Raw genomic sequence first — 20,394 nt, 5'->3', positions numbered from 1 at the left:
AAAAGAAATAGTTAAATCACTAATTTACCTTGTAAACTGTAGTATTAGAGAAAGCACTTAACCTTGTAGTTTGAAAATAAGCATCGTTAAACCAGTGCATGGGAATGGGAGTATAAAAGAGGTTTCAAACTATCGCCCAATATCATTGATCCCTACCTTTAGTAAGGTTTTTTAAATGATTATCCTTTCTCAGCTCTCTGCTTATTTTACAAAGAACAAATTGTTAACAGAAAAACAGCATGGCTTTATAAAAGATTGGTGCACCACTACTGCAGTTACTGAATGTCTCCATAAAACTGACACCCTCCTAGGCCAAGATATGAAGACAGCAGGCATATTCTTAGATTTTTCCAAAGCCTTCAACTTAGTCAACCATAGGTTGCTCGTTAAGAAATTGCAGGCTTGCAACATCAGTGCAATTACTCGTCTGTGCAATTACTGACCACATACCTGTACTTGGCAAATCGCAAACAGTTTACTTAACTTTCATGTAAAATAGATAATTAGGTATCAGGTTTCCAGTCTTCTGGAGATGCAGGGATTGATCCTTGGTTCCTTTCTCTCCTTGGTTTATGTCAATGTTATGACACAACCCTTCAACTCACATCTAGTAACCTATGCCAATGACACCTCCCTCTTATTTTATGAAAAAAGACTTGGAGACATTATGCTCAGCTGCAACTAAGGGTGTGATGGAAATAACTACATATTTTCTACACCAGGAACTAAACATCAACATCAGTAAATCCTAGCTACTAACATTTAAAACATCTGGTTCTCAAGAGGCTGAAATAAACAATTTTTTTTTTATTACGTCAGCAAAAACAGATAACATTAAATTTCCTGGTGTCCACCTGGACAAAGATCTCCACTGGGTAAACCACATTACTTCTGTTTGTGAGAAAATCTACAGAAGCTGGTATCTGATAATTCAGCTGGCAAAAATAGTCCTGAGTCAAACACTAAAAATTGTTTACTATGGAATAGTTTATCCATTTCTTAATTATGGCATTGAAATGTGGGGTTGTGTGGCAGACCTGCACCTGAATAAAATATTAGTATTACAGTAAAGAACCATTGGGTTAATGCATGGACTAAAGTCCAGAGAGACCTGCCATGAAACCTTTGACAACATAAGTATCTAAAAGTATAGTCCTTGTACTTGTATCAACTTATTATCTTTTTCCTGAATAGTAAAAACAAAGTAAATAAGTGCAATGATACACATAATTATGATACTAGAAGTAAGGGTAACTACTTCAGGCAGGGGACAAAATTAAAAATAACTGACAATAGTCCTTATATTAATGGGCAGATGTGATTCAACAAGTTGCACATGCTTAAATAAATGTTTATATTCACTCAGTGAAATATAATCTACTTGCCCTATGTTGTAACATGTAATATAATTAGAATATTAAGATGAATGTATGTACCACTGCTGTATGTATGTGTTATCTATATTAATCTACTCAACATATGTATGACTTTTGCAAAAGGCATCAGCTTGATGGCCTACACGAATAAACAAATATGTTTCCAGCTACTGCATGAGTTTTCCAGTGACATCACTCATCACAGTTTTTGATGAGAGCATGTGTCATGATGCATATCAAAAGCTTTTGAGAGATCAAGGAAGATTTTGAAAGGTCAAGGAATACTCCTGCTGCTGGCAACTTTTCATTTATTTTTTCAAGTACACAATGGACAGATTGTACTGCTGTTGATGTGGTACTTTGACCTCTTCTGAAGCCATGTTGGAAATCACCTAATATATCAGAATTTTTGTAATGTTCCAAGATCCCTTTTAACATTATTTTCTCAATCAACTTGCTTAATTTGAGTTAACAACAATGAGTCTATAGTTTTGAACATGTTTCCTTTCTCCTTTTTTGTGGAAAGGTTTAGCTACTGCCAATTTCATCTTGTCATGGTATACACCATTTTCAAGAACACAGTTTAGATGAACTAATAATGGTTTCACTAGTTCACATTTGTATTTCTTCAATACATATGGAGAAATTTCATCTAATCCTGCAGAGCTATCAATTAGCTGCAGAATATCTGTGCATAGTACAGGTAGTGTACAACAATTCTGTTTGCTGGTGGCCTCGAATGTATGCCGTGTATCTGGTTCTTTTTCAAGAGTGCCTATAAAGTAATCATTAAAAATATTGCTAAATAGAAGAGGGTCAAACAATATCGTTGTTCACAGTTAATTCTACATTTTTAATTTTAGTTTCAGTTGCATTGTTTCTGATTTTATGAACAACTGATGAGTAAAACTCCGAGATGTTATCTGAATTTTGTATCTGCTGGCTAGTTCTTTCTGATTTTAGTATCCTAACTTCTCTGTAATATTGATATCTGTACTGCTTGTAGAGTTCTTTATGTCCCTTTTGTTTTAACCTCTAATTTCACAAGTTTTGATTTTAAAGGTGGATTTTTATTAGTACTTCCTTTTTTTTAATGGGAACATGTTCTGTTTATTGTTGAGCCCAGTGGTAGTAATAACTGATTCCCAGAATTCTTGACTTGACTGCATTTTAGCTTACCAAAGTTGTTTGCAGATAGTATTCTCTTGTGTTCATACATTTTTGTTGGTTTGTTTGTATTGCATTTTAGCATTAGTGTCTGATTGTCTGACCTAAATTATGTGAGATGTGACCATTTATGATGTCTGCTGAGGTGATATGGTCGTAATTTGTCATAACATGAACTGCTAGTCAGTACTAGTCCAAGTAGATCCTTAACCCCATAAGATAGAACGTAAGCTGTAAAACATGCTTTCCTAGCAGTCATGTAAAGAACTGATGTTCAGATCCCCAAGTATGACAACATTCACACTTCTACAATCTGACATTAGTTTACTCAAAATGCTATCCAGTGATTTCAGGAAAGCATCAAAATTTCCACAAGGGGATCTATAACATAGAAAGGGACAGTATGAAATATCCTTTGTCTTAAAAGGTTCCAAATTACTTTTGATTTATACTTGGAAGTTAGAATTTTCTATGGATGGTAAAGAAAGTAAGCAATATTAGTGTTTAACATCCCCCCAACTGCAAGACATCTGAAGATTGAGCACACACGGAGATTGAGTACACACTAGGATGGAGGTATCAAATTGATTGTTTTCTTTTCAATGGAACCATGCTGGATCTGCTGTAATCAATTTAGGGTAACCATGGAAAAACTATAACAGGATTGCCCCGTGTCAGTGTAAACTACTATATTCCAAATCCAAGTCCAGTACCTTAGTACTATATGATCTCATTTGTTTTCCAAATATTTTATAGTTTTTGCCCTTTTTGGTGACATAGTGAAGAATTTTGCAGTACTGCTTTAATGCATTTAAATCTTGATTGAAGCTAGCCCTTTTCATCAAATGAAGCCCTTTCTTCCTGGCACAAGATGTTAACCTCTCTCTCTCTCTTGCCCTCTACTATAATTGTCCATGACTATTGTGAAGGAAAACTGAATTCATAGTGTTCTGTGAATATTTTTAGAAAAGAATGAAATTTCTTATCTACTCTGTATGCATGGTGAACTTCTCCCCATTGTTCATCCTGTAAATTCTCCCTGTATTGTGTAATGTAACCAAATTTTTGTGTTGTGAATTGCAGTTTTCCCTTCTTAGCTAAACATGATTGTTGGGAATGCTTTATTAGCGCCACTTGACCATCATGATCATATAAGCTATTTTTACTATAGGGCTAATTAATATCTGTTTCATGGATGGTAAATGATTTAAAAATCAATTATCATTCACTGCTGCACAGTATCCTTTTCTTCTTGTTGGGAATAGCAATGTGCTCATCAAATCAAAGCTTGGACATCAGTAATTCTATGTGTCCTCAATCAGAACTGTCAGAGATGAAATCAGAATTGAAATCTGCATGTTCAATCATTTCCCAGATATTCATATTTTTATTACTAGCTTCTCTAAGTGCTTAACACTATAACCATGAGACTTTTTACATACCGGTACATAAGATCAAGGCAGAAGAGCTACTAACTGCAGAAAAAAGGCACTTTGTTTCTAAAAATAACATTCAAACCCAAGCTGTAAGTTATTTTCATTTGTAGTTACCATTTTTATTTGTGGCTGGATTCATTTTGGGATAAGAATACAGTTGGAAGGGAAATGATGTTTTCTTATAAGCAAGAGTCCTGAACACGAAAAATGCACTGCCTAAAGGTTTCTTTCATATATTTTTCACGCAGAGGTTTATTTTCTTACAGGTGTCGTGTGTCAGCTGTCTTGTTATTGCATTTTGGTACATTGCGCTATTGTCTAAGATTTTTACTTCCTAGTTCATCTTCATTATTTGACTTACTGCTGATAAGGGAAATAATTTTTGCTCCTATATTTCATTGGTTCATGCTTCAGTTCTTCACCTAGATGCTGCTACAACTACTTACATCCGTGCAAAACTGCTTAGTTTGACCTGTTAGATAAAAACAGCAGCTGAGCAGTGTAAAACTGGAGTAGTGTCGTTGTGTCTCCCCAAGTAACTGTCCTCTAACATACATACACATACATCCATTACAACCTTCAATGCATGATTTGTTGTTGGTATCCTTGACAGCAGTTGTATGCAGTGCCTGCTTTCCTGCCTATTAATGTATAAGTTGACTCATTCCACATATCTGAACACTTTCCTTTGTGATGGTATTTATGGCACAGGATGTGTGCATGCATGAATGAATGAGATACAAAACCATCCACTACATTTTGAAAAGTCCATCTGATGCAAATGTTTTATAATCTAAAACACCAACTAGTGAACAACACTAAGTTTTTTTTAAGCTACTTTCTCTGTTGAAGGTCATTATGCATCCAGTGGCAGTGTTACTACTTTCAGCACAAATGGGAATTTTTTCAGTTGCAGGAATTCTCTGAATGTATGGTTGTGTTGGTCAGGAGCAAAAACTATAAAAAATTAAAAATGGCCAATCGTCCCACTAAACTTTCCCAATAACTGTTGTCTTAATCAGCAATTGTGTTTGTGTGGGCCAAGTCACTTTACACACAGCTATCTATAGACCTACTGAAAACACTGTTAGGACTTAGTGTGTGGAACATTTTTTTATGCTTGATAAGGAAAACTGCTTGTCCAAGAAGAGGAGTTTCTCAAAATTTCAAGTAATTACACTGATACTGGATCTGAGTGTAATAAGATTACTTTATCTTATTAGTTTCTATCATGCTCTGTGCAGTTTGTGTATTAAGTACTTTGGATGCAAAATGCTTATGCTTTCAAAATCATGAAAATTTATTTTCCTCTTAACTTCAGTGCATGGGTCGACGACAAGACGGCGACGGCAGCACTCTGCTAGTGGTAGTGATTCATCGCAGACCTCAATCCATCCATCTGCGTCAGCTGATTCAGCACTGGGATCTTCATCAGTAGCCACCACAACCGTAAGCAGTCCGCCTCGACATGCAACGCCACCATCTCTTTGCAGCAGTGCTTCGCCTCCACCATCCTGGGCATCCAGTCCACCCACATCTCCTGATGCAGCTGCAAATGCATCGTTTGTGGGTCTACATGATGACAGAACAACTCATCTAACTGCTGGTGCAAAGTCTTCCTCTGTTACTGCGTACCAGAGGCAACAGTCAGAACAAGTTAAAGGCACTGTAGTTATGGCAAAGGAAGTGGCACCTATTATTCTTCAGAAAGTGACATTTGCTTCCACAAGTGAGCTACGACAAACTCAGAAAGTGGCAGAACAAGCTCCAGTGATACATTCTAAAGAATTTTCTCCTACTGTAGAACAGCACCATGTTTCCAAAGGAAGTGGAATGCCTGTCTCCACACTACAAGTAGCAGACCAGTTATCTAAAAGTGCTAGCACTTCCTCTATGCCATCAGGTAGTGTTTCTTCTAAACAAGTGATAGTACAGGACCCTAAGACAAATGCAGAAGCATTGGAACAAAGGCTAAGTGGTGACAGGAAGTACACTGCAAGTATATCAAGTATTGGGGGAGCTGTTTTGCGCTCAAAGACAGCAGACATAGAACGTATGTTGAGGATAGAGAAAGTGGAAAATGCAAAAGCACCACAGGTGTTTGAACCTGCACATCAGGGAGACCAAGATGATAAGAAGAAGTACACAAAGCGCAGGTATACTGAATCTCGTCATCAGACAAGGCATATTCCTGATGTAAACGCTTTGCGAGATGCAGGTGTAGCAGCAGATATGTCTGTACCCACAGTAACTGCAGCCCAAAGAAGAAACCAACAGCAACAGGGGCCTGTGTATAAGAGAAGAGAACTGATTGCTAGTGATCCAAAACAAAATGAAACATTTCTATAAACAGTTTTGTATTATATGATTGCTAGTCATCAGTGTGTTCCTGTTTTGTACTTGATAAATGTACCATGAAGAAAGAAACTGTCTGACATATGCTTCTATGATGTACATACACAACTTTTTCTTCACTAATCTATTCTTGTTGTATGTTTGTCTGTGCAATGTCACTACAAAATATTCACAACATTGCTTCTCAAAACAGATTTAATAAGACAATACCCCCCCCCCCCCCCCCCAATCTCTCTCTTTCCCCCTCCCCCTGCCCCCTTCAACAACCTCTTCCCTCTCTTATTCTTACGAAGTACAATACTGTAAGAGTACAGTCTGTATAACAAAAGAAATAGATTGTCATCGCTAGTTTTATTATGAATGAATCTTATAATGACAAGTTTTACAGTGTTAAATCTACATTGTAACTAATAAAATTGCTGATTACTTTCTTTTCTGAGAGCAATTGGTGCAAAGGTTTTCCTTTACTATCAATTTTGTTATCATGTTCTATGCTAATTTGTCAAAAAGTTGATTTTATCATATCTCACTGTCACTTTTGAAAGATTAGTTTTTGCCATGTGTTATCAGTTCTGCTACATTACAAGTCACAGGAAGTACAACTCAAGTAAAACACAAATGAAATGTACAATGATTATACTCTGCATAAGATAAATGATTTCTCTGTACAATATTTATTTTACAGAAATACTGCATATAAATATAAATTTTAATTTGTAAAGGAGGTCATTATCCCTGATTTTTCTTTCCTTAATGCCTGTAATTGTCCATGTTTGACTCTTGTAATTAATTATGTCCATTACATGCTAAATGACTAAGTGCACTAAATCTGAAAAAACACACTCACAAATGTCATATCCAGTCACAAAACCTCATTATTTTATGTATGTCCACTGATATTTTATATATAAATCATAAAGTGTCACAAACTCTGAAACGTGTATGGTATATGTACTGCTGACTGCACGTTATTTAAAATTTCACTGATCAGACACAATTTCAAATTCCATAACAAATTTTGTAGTGGTAAGTCAGAAAGCTAAGAACAAAGAAACTTTACGTGTTTACACATACACACACACACACACACACACACACACACACACACACACAATGGAAAGTCCTGGTTGGAATACCAACAATTATGGAAAGGACAGACTGCTACTCACTGTCAAGATGACACACTGAGTTGCATACAGATACAATGAAAAGACTTATAGATTATGCTTTTAGCCAAAGCCTTAATCAGAAAAGAAAACACACATGCACTCACACAAGCAAGCCCATCTCACACACACAGTCTAGACTGAAACTGAAATACGTCAAACAGTACACAAGAGAGAGACATAGTAAACTTTTCACAATTCATTTTCTGTTTCTTACAATAAACATCTATTGTTAATATAACCATTCTTTGGAAGTCTGCACATCTTCATGGCAGGATGGCAATCCACAGAATACTTATTTCCACATCTGAGCAGGTATTTCCTCTTGCGAAGTGACTGTGATTGCTGTCCAACACTGAAGATGCATGTGATTCCTTGGTGTAGCTTATTACATGCAAAATAAAAATAAAACCAGTTAACGCCATCTGTCCATTTATACTTGACAAGTTATTTTCTCATAGTATTTTCTTATTATAGAAATAACTTTTGATTGCCAATAAGAACATGTATGGACATGCATCACACTTCTGGAGTGTGTTCATATCACCACGACTTCTTCACATATTCCATTTCTACTTTATGGATTTGCCTTCCAAACGTATTCACTTACAATCTTATCATGTCAGGTTTTTTTCACTTTGTTTGCAAGTAATGTTTTTGTGCCACCTGTGATTTATTTTTCATAATTTCCATCAAGATCACAGATACATTTATTCCAATTAAATATTTCAGCAGTCGTCCAAAATTTGAATGTTAAAAGTAATACATATCCTCCAGGGGCTACTAACAACTACAAATAAAAATTATTCATAGCTGCACACTGCTGTATCTCTTTAAGTTAGATTTAAATTACTTAAGCTATAAACCGCTATCAGTTGTCATCTTGAAGGAAGGAAAGTTGTTTAATGTTCCATTGGTACTGAGGCCATTAGTGACAGAGCACAAGCTTATGTTGGAAAAGGGCAAAAAAAAAAAAAAAAAGAAAAAGAAAAAAAGAACCAGCCATGTCCTTTTCAAAGAATGCATCTCATCATTTGCATTAAGCAATTTAGCAAATCATGGAAAATCTAAATACGGATGGCTAGGTGGGAAACTGAACACCAATGCAGTGTTGTGCTGCTGCGCTATCTCGCTCAGTTCATCTACTGAGAAGTGGTGCCCAGCTTCACATTACTTGTATTGTTTCAAAAGTACTCTTCAGTGACACTGTTTACCATACACTGACCAGTTCGCTAGCAGCCTTGAGCAGATATTAGATTTTGTTATGTATGGAGGAAGTCTTTCTCTCTCTTCTGAGCTAGCAATTTCTCAACTTTTATAATTTCCTGTTTAATTAGTAGTAATAGTGATTGTCATTGTAAATATCTATCAATCAAAAGCACGTAACTTAATGTGGATAAGCCAAGAGAAAATTCATATTTTTTGAAGTAATAGTACAGTGTTCTTTTTACTGCAGTTCTGTTTATGTTCACTAATTTCAGCACTAACAGTGTACTGTATTACAGAGGGTGTCTATAAAAGAATGTTCCAGTTTCATGGTATATTATAACAGTTTAATTTAGACTATTTACAACAAATCATACATCAAATTGTAGGTAAACAATGTTCAATATGTCCACCTTTAATTATACAGCACACATCCAACCTAAAATCCTGTTCTTCTGACACTTTGTTTAACAAGTCTGGAGTACTGGAAGCGTAGCCTCTTCAGTTCTGTGCCAATTCTGTCAAATTGTTAGATAGTGGCAGAAAAAAAAAAAGAAAAGAAAAAGAAAGAAAGAAAGAAAAATATGCATGGCATGAGGTCAGGTGAACATGGACGCCAGTGGAAGAGAGCTGCAAGAACACAAAACGCTTTATGTTCAGAAGTTGACATTTCATGCATGTGTGCAAGCAGGATAAACAAAGTAGTGTTTCCATAAGCGCTTATCTAAAACTGTTTGAGTTACTTTTTGATTGTGACCATGAACCAACACTCTGCAATGCTTATATTTCATACAATTAAAATTTATAACTAGGATATTCTTTTATGAACACTCCTTGCATCATACACTGGCTTGCTTTTATAACTACAAAATGGTAAACTTTGCATAGTAACGTTCTTTAAAAAATCGAGTTAGAAATATAATTTTATTTTTAAAAATTTATGGGGACATAATGTCCTGAAATCTCTCTAGAGTGAGAGTTACTACTTTATCCTTGTAATTCTTTGCTAGTTACTTACTTGAGTCTTGGACTGACTTCGATGATAAGACTTACTGTTTGTGGAATTCCAGCAAGCAACTGATATGTCTGTTCCTTGTGACAGTAATTATGTGTCAGACTGTTACTGACTTGTCCATTTGAGGTAAAATCACAAAGTTAATTATACCATCAAGTCTTCTCACACATGGTTCAAATAACAGACTGTTAATAGATGTCATAGAACAAGAACACCATTTCAGTTTTCAATATGACAGCTTGTAGCGAGTAGGCTGATCATGATCTTTACAGGCAGCAGTTATTGAGAAGAGAATGACAAGGTACAATAACAGTTCAAGAGAATGATGAGAGGTAATTGAATTTATTATTAGTACCAGCTGTGATCAAAAAGTAAGAATATTTATTTGTTCATCAATTTTGTGTCCTTCAGAGTAATCCTCCTCAGATATGATACATTTGTGCCAATGCTTTTTCCAGTCTTGGAAGCACTTCTGTAACTCACTTTTCGTAATGGCGTTCAGCTCCCTCAGCAATTCTGTTTTTATCTCTTCAATGGTGGCAAAATGATATCCTTTCATGGTTCTCTTCAGACTTTGGAATAGAAAGAAGTTTGCAGGGGGCCATGTCTGGTGAATACAGTGGCTGAGGCGCAACATGACAGTTTTCGTTTTTTTTTTTTTTTTTTTTTTTTTTTTTTTTTTTTTTTTTTTTTTTTTTTTTTTTTCCAGGATTGCTTCATGCAAATGTCACACGGTTTCCAAGTAGTGCTCCTTATTGATGATATGACCATAATGCAGGAACTCACAGAGCATTATCCCATTGTAATCAAAGAACCACAGTGAGAAGAATCTTCACATGTGATCGAAAATTTTTTTTGTGTCTCCAAGCAGTTTTCAATTGGGCTTTGGTTTTGACATCATATCCATACACCCATATTTTGTCATCTGTTATAAGCTTCTCTAGAGGTTCTGGATCATTGACGACTTCATTCAGAAATTCCTGAGCAATGCCTACACATCATCATTTTTGGTCGAAATTCAACAATTTTGGAAAAACATTGCTGCTACATATTTCATGCTGTAAACATATACAAAAATTGCTTGGCATGAGCCAAAGTATTTGCAAAAAGCATCAGCAACCTCTTTGAGGTGGGCCATTCAGCAATTTTCCAGAACCATTTACTGTACTAATTTCACATTGACGTCAATAATTGATGTGCTAGGGCATCCAGAGCAGCCATCATCTTCTCTTTGAAATGTTTATACCACTTGTAAACTCTTGTCTCACCCATAGTAGATTCACCAAAAGCCGCAATCAACATTTTGAATTTGGTGCTGCACTTTATTCCATTTTCAACTCTTTGAACCATCTTTTTCAAAAGTAAAAATTACTGATCACTTGAAAACACAAATAACCTTTTCAACTGTCAACAATAAACTAAATATTCAAAACAGCTGAAAATGCAAACATACATCAGGACCATGTGTACCAACAAGGTAATGAAATTTGAAAATTGGACATACAAATCCCACAAAATTAAAAAAAATTCCATTACTTCTTGATCACACCTAATACTTAATAAGTATTTTTAACCATTCAATAAACTTTCCATAGAAAAATGATGCCCAATATCCTTAATAATATACAGAAGAGACGGGGAGAGAGAAATGGTGAAGGAAATGTAATGCAAAAGCAAACTGGAAAATTGATTACCAAATGTTTCCATTAGAAGACAATTCCCCAAAAGAAGGACAGTGTTGTGTACTTGTTTTGCCTCACTTGAGAGAGGACAAACAAGCTATAATAAACTATGGACTCAACAGCCTCCTTTCTGTAATGTATAATATATTCACTGAAATTATCATCATGTGGACTGGAAAAACATTGGCTTTTAACTAGGTAAAGGTACAAACGGGCAGTAGGAGTGGATGTACAGGGTAGTAAATGAGTACCAGTACCTCCAGGGTTTCAGAAACCGACTGCGCATGAAAACTACAAGACACAGAAAAATGACTTATCAGTGAATAGAGCATCTACATGTTTTGGCTCATAATATGTGCTGTGTTGTAATTGCAGAGTACACACCTAGAGAACAGGCATGTCAGAATATAGCGTATAATGGAGTGATACATGTGTTTTGTGCCCTTGAATTCACTAACTTAAGAGTCAATTTTGATGGCTTAGTGACGATTTCATACCAGGTATCAAGTAAAAGCTCTGACAGACAAAACCATCCATGTGCAGTACAACACATACCGTATTTACTAGAATCTAAGCCGCACTTTTTTCCGGTTTTCGTAATCCAAAAAACCGCCTGCGGCTTAGAATCGATTGCAAAGTAAGTGGAAGTTCTGAAAAATGTTGGTAGGTGCCGCCACAACTAACTTCTGCCATCGAATATATGTAGTGCCAAAACCCCTGCGTCAGTAAACAAATAAAAAAATAAAAAAAAGGTGGAAGACAAGCTTTTTTCTCCGCCCCGAGTTTCGATCACTGCATTTTCATACATTATCCAATGAAGTAAGTACAAATTCCGTATTGTTCATCTTCAAATGTAGCAGCATTTCAATGTACTATGAAAATCCAACTGTCAAGGCTGTTTGTCAATATGGCCTACTTTACGTTCTGAAATTTTTCCTACCTATGAGAAGAGATGGTTGCTAATAGGCACTTTTATGAATTGTGAATCACATGCACTAGTCTCTTCATCATAAGAATAATACGAATATAAACATTTTGTCATGTATTCTTTCGTGTTTGCTGATATCTCATTTAAATCCTGCCCGCCTAATAAACTACGAAACTAGAGTGAGACAACAGTAAACGCGGAAGAACATACATATCATGTCATGTTTATATTGGTATTATTCTTATGCCTAATAGTGATACAGTCAGAAATGAAGCACGGCAATTGACTAGATTTTTAAATCTAAGACAACTCTAATTTCTGTGCAGAATGTAATGTACTAAAGAGGCGTCTGCAAAGATTTTCAAACGGAGAAAAATGTTCGCTAAACTCTTGTTCAGAACATCTACTATCATGCGCAGTCTATTATTTGGTTCTTGTTAATCATTATCAAAGAAAGCAGCAGTGTAAGTAACAACAAATAGCAGTCTCTTGCCATTGTTTTGCTAATGAGGCGATTCCTCTCTTTTTTTTATTGTTAGCTGCGGTAGCGCGCACAAAAGCAAGTCATGCCGCGAGCGGCGACAGGTCGTAAACACTCATTATCAGAATGCAACAATGCATGACACAGTACAGTAATGCATTTTCAGCTTTGAGTGACGTAAACACCTTTAACAAAGAGAACGGCACTTATTAGATCAAAGAAAAATAAGCAATCAATTCAAACCAGACGAAGCACGTGAAAAAGGAAGGGTACCCATATAAATACGGCCGGAGCGGCTGACGCATAGCAATGGCTACCTGGTAAATCTTAACTGCTTAGCTTACGACTCGAACCAAACTACTGTAGCTGTATTGTCATTCATCCGACCTAAATTTTGTCTCACATTACAATGGACCAACTTTGTTTCCATTTGGAGGTGCGGCCTAAAACTTGTCTTTCCCCTTACATTTCGAGTCTCAAATTTCAGGTGCGGCTTAGATTCGGGAATAAAAATTTTCCTTGATTCCGAGTCTCATTTTTCAGGTGTGGCTTAGATTCGAGTGCGGCTTAGATTCGAGTAAATATGCCTTGAGACTGCCTGCTTATGTGGTGTGAAAAAAACAGACTGGTTGGGACCATCAGCAGAGAAGTTGGGGGCTAATGTGGGTATTTCTCATGATCCCAAAGAAATTAACAACACCTGCAAGCAGAGGACTACTTCTACCACAATCAACTGTCTGGCACATTCTGCACAAATATCTGTGGATAAAACCATACTCACTGCAGCTGTTATAAGCACAGAGTACTTGGGACAATGAGCTTCATGCTGTCTTTTGCAATGACATGCAGTGGCTACAGGAGAAAGACAGTTTTTCACAAAAGTTGGTTTTCAGTGACTAAGCCTTGATACATGTGTCTGGAAAGGTGAATCAACGTAATGTGTGTGTGTTTAGGGTGTAAAAAATCCATACTTCCCTTCTGACATTCAGAATTGCCTCAATGCTAAACTGCCTCAGCATTGGATTGGACATGCTTCCCGTGATGACTCTTCTTCTTACATCAAAGATCATGTGTTCCTGCCTCCATTGCCAGTAAACATGGAAGAGTCGCAAGGAAGGATAATTAATGCAGTCGCTGATACTGACTGTAGTGTGTAGGGACATGTGTGGCAAAAGTTTGACTGTTGTATTGATGTTCGTTGCAGCACCATTACCAAGCACCTCTAGCGTGAGTTGGAGAGATGCTCTATCCACTGGAACCCCAGAGGTATTTATGAATAACCCTTTAGTACAATGGACCATTTGCAAATCATGAACAAAATTATACAATAAAGTAATGAATGCGAATCACTACTTTGTATAGGATTCATATCTTTTGATTTGGTTTCAGTTATATCTGCACTAATGACACTTAAGAAACAGGATACAGATTCAACATATTTTACAAGTTTAATAAGAATGTATACATTAATGTTGCACCTTCCGTTAGAATTTAAAAATGGAAGTTTTTAGATTCATAACTGGGAAAATGACGAATGAATCAATGTTACAGTAATGAAACATACCTGAACCATCTCTGTTTTAACTGGACACAATCAGTTTGAAAGTAGGTAACAAGATCAAAATATTTTCTAGCAAATACAATGAAAACAAAATTAAAGAAGTTAACAATGAAGGCATAGGGCAGTTGAGGACAATGACTGGATGGACAGCAGAATGGCGTTGAGTGCCTTTGGTGAACTAAACGCAGCTGTCAAAGCTAAGTGTTTGATATTCTGGAAATGACAGTTTACAATCAGTGGGTGTTACCAATTTTGGCATATTCAGTGAGACATCGACGGTTGAAAAGCAGTCAGGGAGCAATGCAGAAATGGATTTTGCAAATTAATGGGATACAGAGGAACACAAGTAAATAGGTCAGGGAATAGAATGGAATGGAAGATATAATTATGAATAATAAGAAGATGAACAATAGTTTTGCTAACTTAGAGTTCTTTACTGTGGGTGAATAAGGTGATTTAACTTCTAGTCAATGATGTGGTACTGGAGACAGAGCAGCACATTGCATTGGGCAATAAGAAAATTGAAATTAGCCACATGATATTCAAAGATATGATCCTAACATTCCAATTTAGTGAAACTGTAAAAAACTTAAATCTACCTGATCAGTCACCTTTTATTATCTTATTCACTACCATTGTTAATCTCTTCCTTCTTCCTCAGTTCTTTCTGTTCATGTTTCTTTCCAAGCACTGCCATCTCTTACGTTGTGTTATTAAATGCTCCCCTACCCCCGACCTTGAACTCAGTTCTTCCCACTGTGAGTCCATCGTCTTAACCATTGCATCTCCCTTGGTAGACAAGAGTAGCATGGAGGTACAGAGTTTGAAGGAAACGAGACCACGTAAGGCTTACATAAGGACAACCACATAAAATCCCACACAATTACGGATGAGTCAGGATTTAACATTGAAAACCTAAGTGGTTGAAGTGACCAACAGAGGGCCAGTTAATGAGGCAACATGAGGGAAAACATGGTTTACAAAAGAAACACAATCATAAAGAGGGTGAAAAATGGGTGAAATAAAGATTGGAGGTGTTACACAGGAAACAAAAGATGACAACAGGTGCTGTGCACCATATTAAATTTTCCCATTTGAAGATGATGCTCAACAGCAACATTATCAGTGCCCTTACTGAGTGTGCATTTAGTGAAATGAAGGAAGGTGGTTTTTATTTATTTATTTATTTATTCATCCGTGGAACAATAAATATTGTATGGATGTCGTCAGTTTACAACACATGAGCACACATTTACATTTACAATGAAACAGGTTTCTCATATTTTGTGCAGTTTTTATAACTAGTCATACACACATTTATAATTACGTAATATTTTGGTGATAATGTCATATGTTGCTAATAATCTACATCTATGTTAAATATTCTTTTACAGTGTAAGAACTTTTACTTACTGAGAAGGTTTTAAGCTTTTGTCTGAAAGTGAGGGGCTCATTTATTTCTTTAATTTCCTGTGGTAATTTGTTATACAGTTTTATCCCATTATAAAATATACTTTTTTTCGTCTTTGCCTTGTTCTTTCTATCTAGACAGAGGTGGTGACAAGCTCTTGTTTCATGGTCGTGTATTAGGCTGTTTGTGTTGTACATGTTGAGAGTTTTCTTAATGAACATTATGTTCTGAATGATATACTCACAAGAAACAGTTAGAATGCCTAGCTTTCTAAATAATTCTAGACAGTGGGCCCTGTTGTTGCTGTTTGTTGTTATCCTTATGGCTCTTTTTTGTACTTTGAACGCAGTTTGTATGTTACTGGCACTTGTTCCCCAAAACATGATCCCATAGCTGAGGACTGAGTGTAGATATCCGTAATATGTTATTTTAAGACAGGTATTATTGCATACCGGTGCAAGGATTCTAAGAGCATAGTGTGCTGTGGATAATTTCTTTGCCAAAATTTTGACATGGTTTGTCCATTTCAATTGGCTGTCTACATTCATCCCTAAGAATTTGGTACTTGTTACACATTCTAATTCATTATTATTAACTTTTATTCTAGTGGCATTGTGTTTTTTGTTCAACTGGAAGTTAATATAGTTAGTTTTCTTTACATTTAGGGTTACTTTATTTTTTAATGACCAGTTGTGGACATCATTGAGAGCCTCGTTTGCTCTTTCTGACAGTTGTGTTGGATTTTCACCTGTTATTACTATGTTGCTGTCTTCAGCAAAAGGTATTTTTTCTCCATGTCTGATACTTTGTGGGAAGTCGTTAATGTATATAAGAAACAATATTGGGCCTAATACACTTCCCTGTGGGACGCATATATTCACATTTTCTGGGTCATACAGGTGTTTTACAGGGGAATTGTTTGAAACTTGTGATATTTCAACTCATTGAACTCTGTTTTCCAAGTATGATTTGAACCACTTCTTTGTCACACCTCTTATTCCTATTTGCCCTAATTTATGAAGTAAGATTTTGTGGTCAAGTGTATCAAAGGCCTTGGACAAGTCTAAAAAGATACCACTTACAATTTCACCTTTGTCCAGTGCTTCTAAAATTTCTTTAGTGAACTGTGCTATAGCAGATTGTGTACCTTTTCCGGGCCTAAAACCAAATTGGTCATTGGAAAGAAGGTTATATTTATTCAAGTAATTTAGCAGTCTCTTTTTGACTAGTATTTCTATTATTTTAGAAATGATAGACAGTATAGTAATCGGCCTGTAGTTCTCTACATTTTCCACATCTCCGTTTTTAAGGATAGGTATAACTTTTGCTTGTTTTAGGTACTCCGGAAAGTATCCAGATTCGAAAGATTCATTAATTATGTCTGTTAATGGGCCCTTTATGGAGTCTATACATTCTTTAATCACGCAGACTGGGATTTCATCAAGTTCTACTGAAGTTTTATTTTTTAGTTGGTGTACTACTAGTGCCACTTCCCTTTCTGTAGTTGGCAAGAGCACCATTGAGTTTGTTGGCTGGTTCTGAGTAGGTAATCTGGAAATTTCTGCTGTAATTTTTTTGCAGTACTACTGAAATATGAGTTTACAAAATCAGCTAATTTTTTAGGGTTACCTACTGGTACATCTTTGTTTTTAATGTGACTTGAGGTCCTTTTTAGCAGAGTTAGATGTTTCCTGTCTGACGATGTTCCAGGCTGCTTTGCTCTTGTTTTCACCTTCAAGTAATATTTTATCGTTTGAAAGTTTTTTTGCGGCTAGCAACACCTTTCTGTATATTTTCCTGTACAATTTGTAGAATTGCAGAACTTCTGGGTTAGATTGATTATTTTTTATGGAGTTGAGATAGCTAAGAGTTTCTGAGGATTTTTTGATACCTGTAGTCACCCATTGATTTCTCTTTGTAGTTTTAATTTGATAAAGAGTTTTGTGAAACATCTCTTCAAATCTGAGTTTAAAAATTGACATGAACTTGATAAATTTCTGATTTGCATTGGTTTCTGCATAGACTTCCCTCCAATCTTCATATTCTAGCAGGGATTTAAACTCATACAGGGCTGATTTGGAAAACATTCTTTTGTATATACACAGTTTAGGAGGAGTTTCTATATGAATGTTAGTTTTTAAGATCTGGCAGAGGTGGTCTGATAGGCCCAGGTTTTGGACAACAATATGACATATTTTACTATCAATACCTGTAGCTACATGATCTATACATGAGGAAGATTCTTTCGTTATTCTAGTTGGACAATTAACAAGGGAGGATATTCCATAACAGCTTAGAATATTCACATATATGTTGCTAGCCTTATCAGGCTTCATCATATTAATGTTTAAGTCACCACAGATAATTACATTTGCTTTTGGTCCAGAAACCTTGTCTAAGCTTTGATTCAGTTTTGAGAAGAATATATCAATGTCTCCACTGGGAGATCAGTACACACAAAATATGACTAATTTTTTTGCTATGCCAGGTCCTATTATTTCAACAGCGGAAAGTTCAAAATGTTTGTCCTCACCTAGATCAAAAAGATCATATCTAACTTTAAATGACATACCTTTCTTTACATAGATACATGAACCTCCACCATTCATTGAGATTCTGCTATAGTAACATGCAAGGTCATATGAGGCTAATGCAATGTGTTCAATTTCCTTCCCTTTGCACCAGTGTTCAGTGATACACAAAATTTGGCTATCAAAATTTTCCAATTCTACTTCTAGCTGTTGTGCTTTGTTCTTTATGGCTTGAATGTTTTGGTGAAACACTGTTAGGCATTTGTTTTCACTTAACTTGGTGGCGCCCTTCCCTTTAGACCTGATGCTAAAAAATCCTTTAGATGAGCTAGTGGCATGGTTATTCTTCTGTTGATGACAGTGGAGGTGAGTCTGTTGCCAGTTAGACTTGGAAGTTGGTGTAGCTGAAGGTATCTGCCTTATGTTAGTCTTGTAACTGAGGCCAGGTACCAAAAATCCTGCAGAGTTGTAAATTTCCTGGTTCTTGTGCATCTTCTGTTTGCTTCTGTTACTGCTGATGATGGTGAAGCTGGTGAAAAGTCTTTCACTGTTGAAGACTGAGGAGGGGCCAGTACTGATGAAAGGTCGTTGGCTGCTGGCACATCAGGCGTTTTTTTCTTGTTAATGATGCAGTTGCGTAGTATGTAGCTGCTTCTGCTGAAGCTGCTTTCGAAAATTCTGTCCTAGTTGAATCATTTATCTCAGTTGTTTTTGAGGAAAGTGGAGATTCTAGTGCTGGACCTGTTGTCAGTGATTCAGTTTCATTTTCTTGTTGGAAATTCTCCATTGCTGTGTTTGGTGGTGGAAGTGGTATGGTCATGCTATTCTTGTTCTTAACTGCCTTCACTGCATTAAGGATTTCTCGACTAATGAATGATTTTCCGAGTTTATTTCTGTGAAGCCCATGCCTGGTAAAATGACTTCTCTCTGTAGATGGTACGTCCACATATGTGGCATTTGGGAGGCTTCGGCAGATTTTCTCAAATTTCCTATTAGTAACTGTGATTTCTTTGTTGACACAGGATTGTTCTGTAAGATCATGTCTTTGTGGGATACTGGCAATGAAGAAGCTAACATCTGTAATTTTCTGTAATGTACTTCTTAGAGCTCTAGTGGCGAGTTTGCCCTCGTTCCTATAAACATCATTAGCACCTCCTATTATTAAACAGTTGCTTCCCGGCTTCAAAGAATGTTCACAGTTTTTTAAAACTTCGCGCAAAGGGGCACCCGGTTTCGTTATTCCACTAACCTTGAATATAGTTTAAATGTTACACAAAATGTCGTCTAAGCCCTTTCCATGACTGTCTGAAAGTATGAAAATATCTTCTTTGTTCTTCTTACCTGTATCGGTAGTTATCTTGTTTGCACGATAAGTTTGTTCCATGTATTTTCTGGTATTTCCTTTCTTGTTATTACAGGCCTTCGTAGCCCTACTGAAATGATTTGTGGTCGCTGCATTTGATGAAAGAACTTCCTTTCTTTGGTTCTTTTCACATATTTAATATTCATCACACGTTAAAAATTCAAACTTATTTGCTTCTGGGAGACGAAAGTTCTTTTCGTTACGATTAACACGACAAAACTTTTTAGGCCTAATAAAGTTACCGTTTTGTTCATTTACAACCGTTTCACTACACTTTGAATGGTCTATCACTTCTTCCAGCTTCTGTACACTATCTATCACTGATTCAAGCTTCTCTACATATAGTTTAGCTAACATAAGATCGTATTTTAATGAAGAAGTCGTGCATTCTTCTTCGCATTCCGCATGTAAACACACGATTAACGATAGTTACAGTGCACATTTCCACAGTCACAGGTCATGTTTTTTTCTTCTAAGGCATTTAGACATTGACAATGGATCCATTTCTGTGACCACGAACATAAATTAACACCATATTTCACCTTCTTATTACATTTTACACACACAGGATTTAAAAACTCGTAATTTTCCGCGGATCGGTTTATTAGTACGTCTATACGCGCTGCCATCTTGATTCTGTATTTGGTATAGCAGTATTACTACATATACGCCCTACATGCATAAATTAGTAGTGCAATTAATGACAATATCAAGGT

The 20,394-nt window shown here is 36.2% G+C and overlaps 1 protein-coding gene across 1 annotated transcript in view; it reads left to right on the top strand.

Annotated features, from left to right (window-relative positions):
- The window catches only part of LOC126474407 (rho GTPase-activating protein 6), a 1,172,202-nt gene extending 1,165,646 nt beyond the window's left edge, over window positions 1–6,556 (top strand). Inside the window, exon 15 of the mRNA XM_050101876.1 lies at window positions 5,301–6,556. Within this exon, the coding sequence (XP_049957833.1) occupies window positions 5,301–6,328 (1,028 nt within the window). The 3' untranslated portion in view covers window positions 6,329–6,556. The remainder of the gene's footprint in view (window positions 1–5,300) is intronic.
- The last annotated feature ends 13,838 nt before the right edge of the window (window positions 6,557–20,394 follow it).

Source organism: Schistocerca serialis, chromosome 4 (genome assembly GCF_023864345.2).
Source record: "Schistocerca serialis cubense isolate TAMUIC-IGC-003099 chromosome 4, iqSchSeri2.2, whole genome shotgun sequence".
NCBI classification, from domain to species: domain Eukaryota; kingdom Metazoa; phylum Arthropoda; class Insecta; order Orthoptera; family Acrididae; genus Schistocerca; species Schistocerca serialis.
This window is presented reverse-complemented; position numbering and strand designations above follow the sequence as displayed.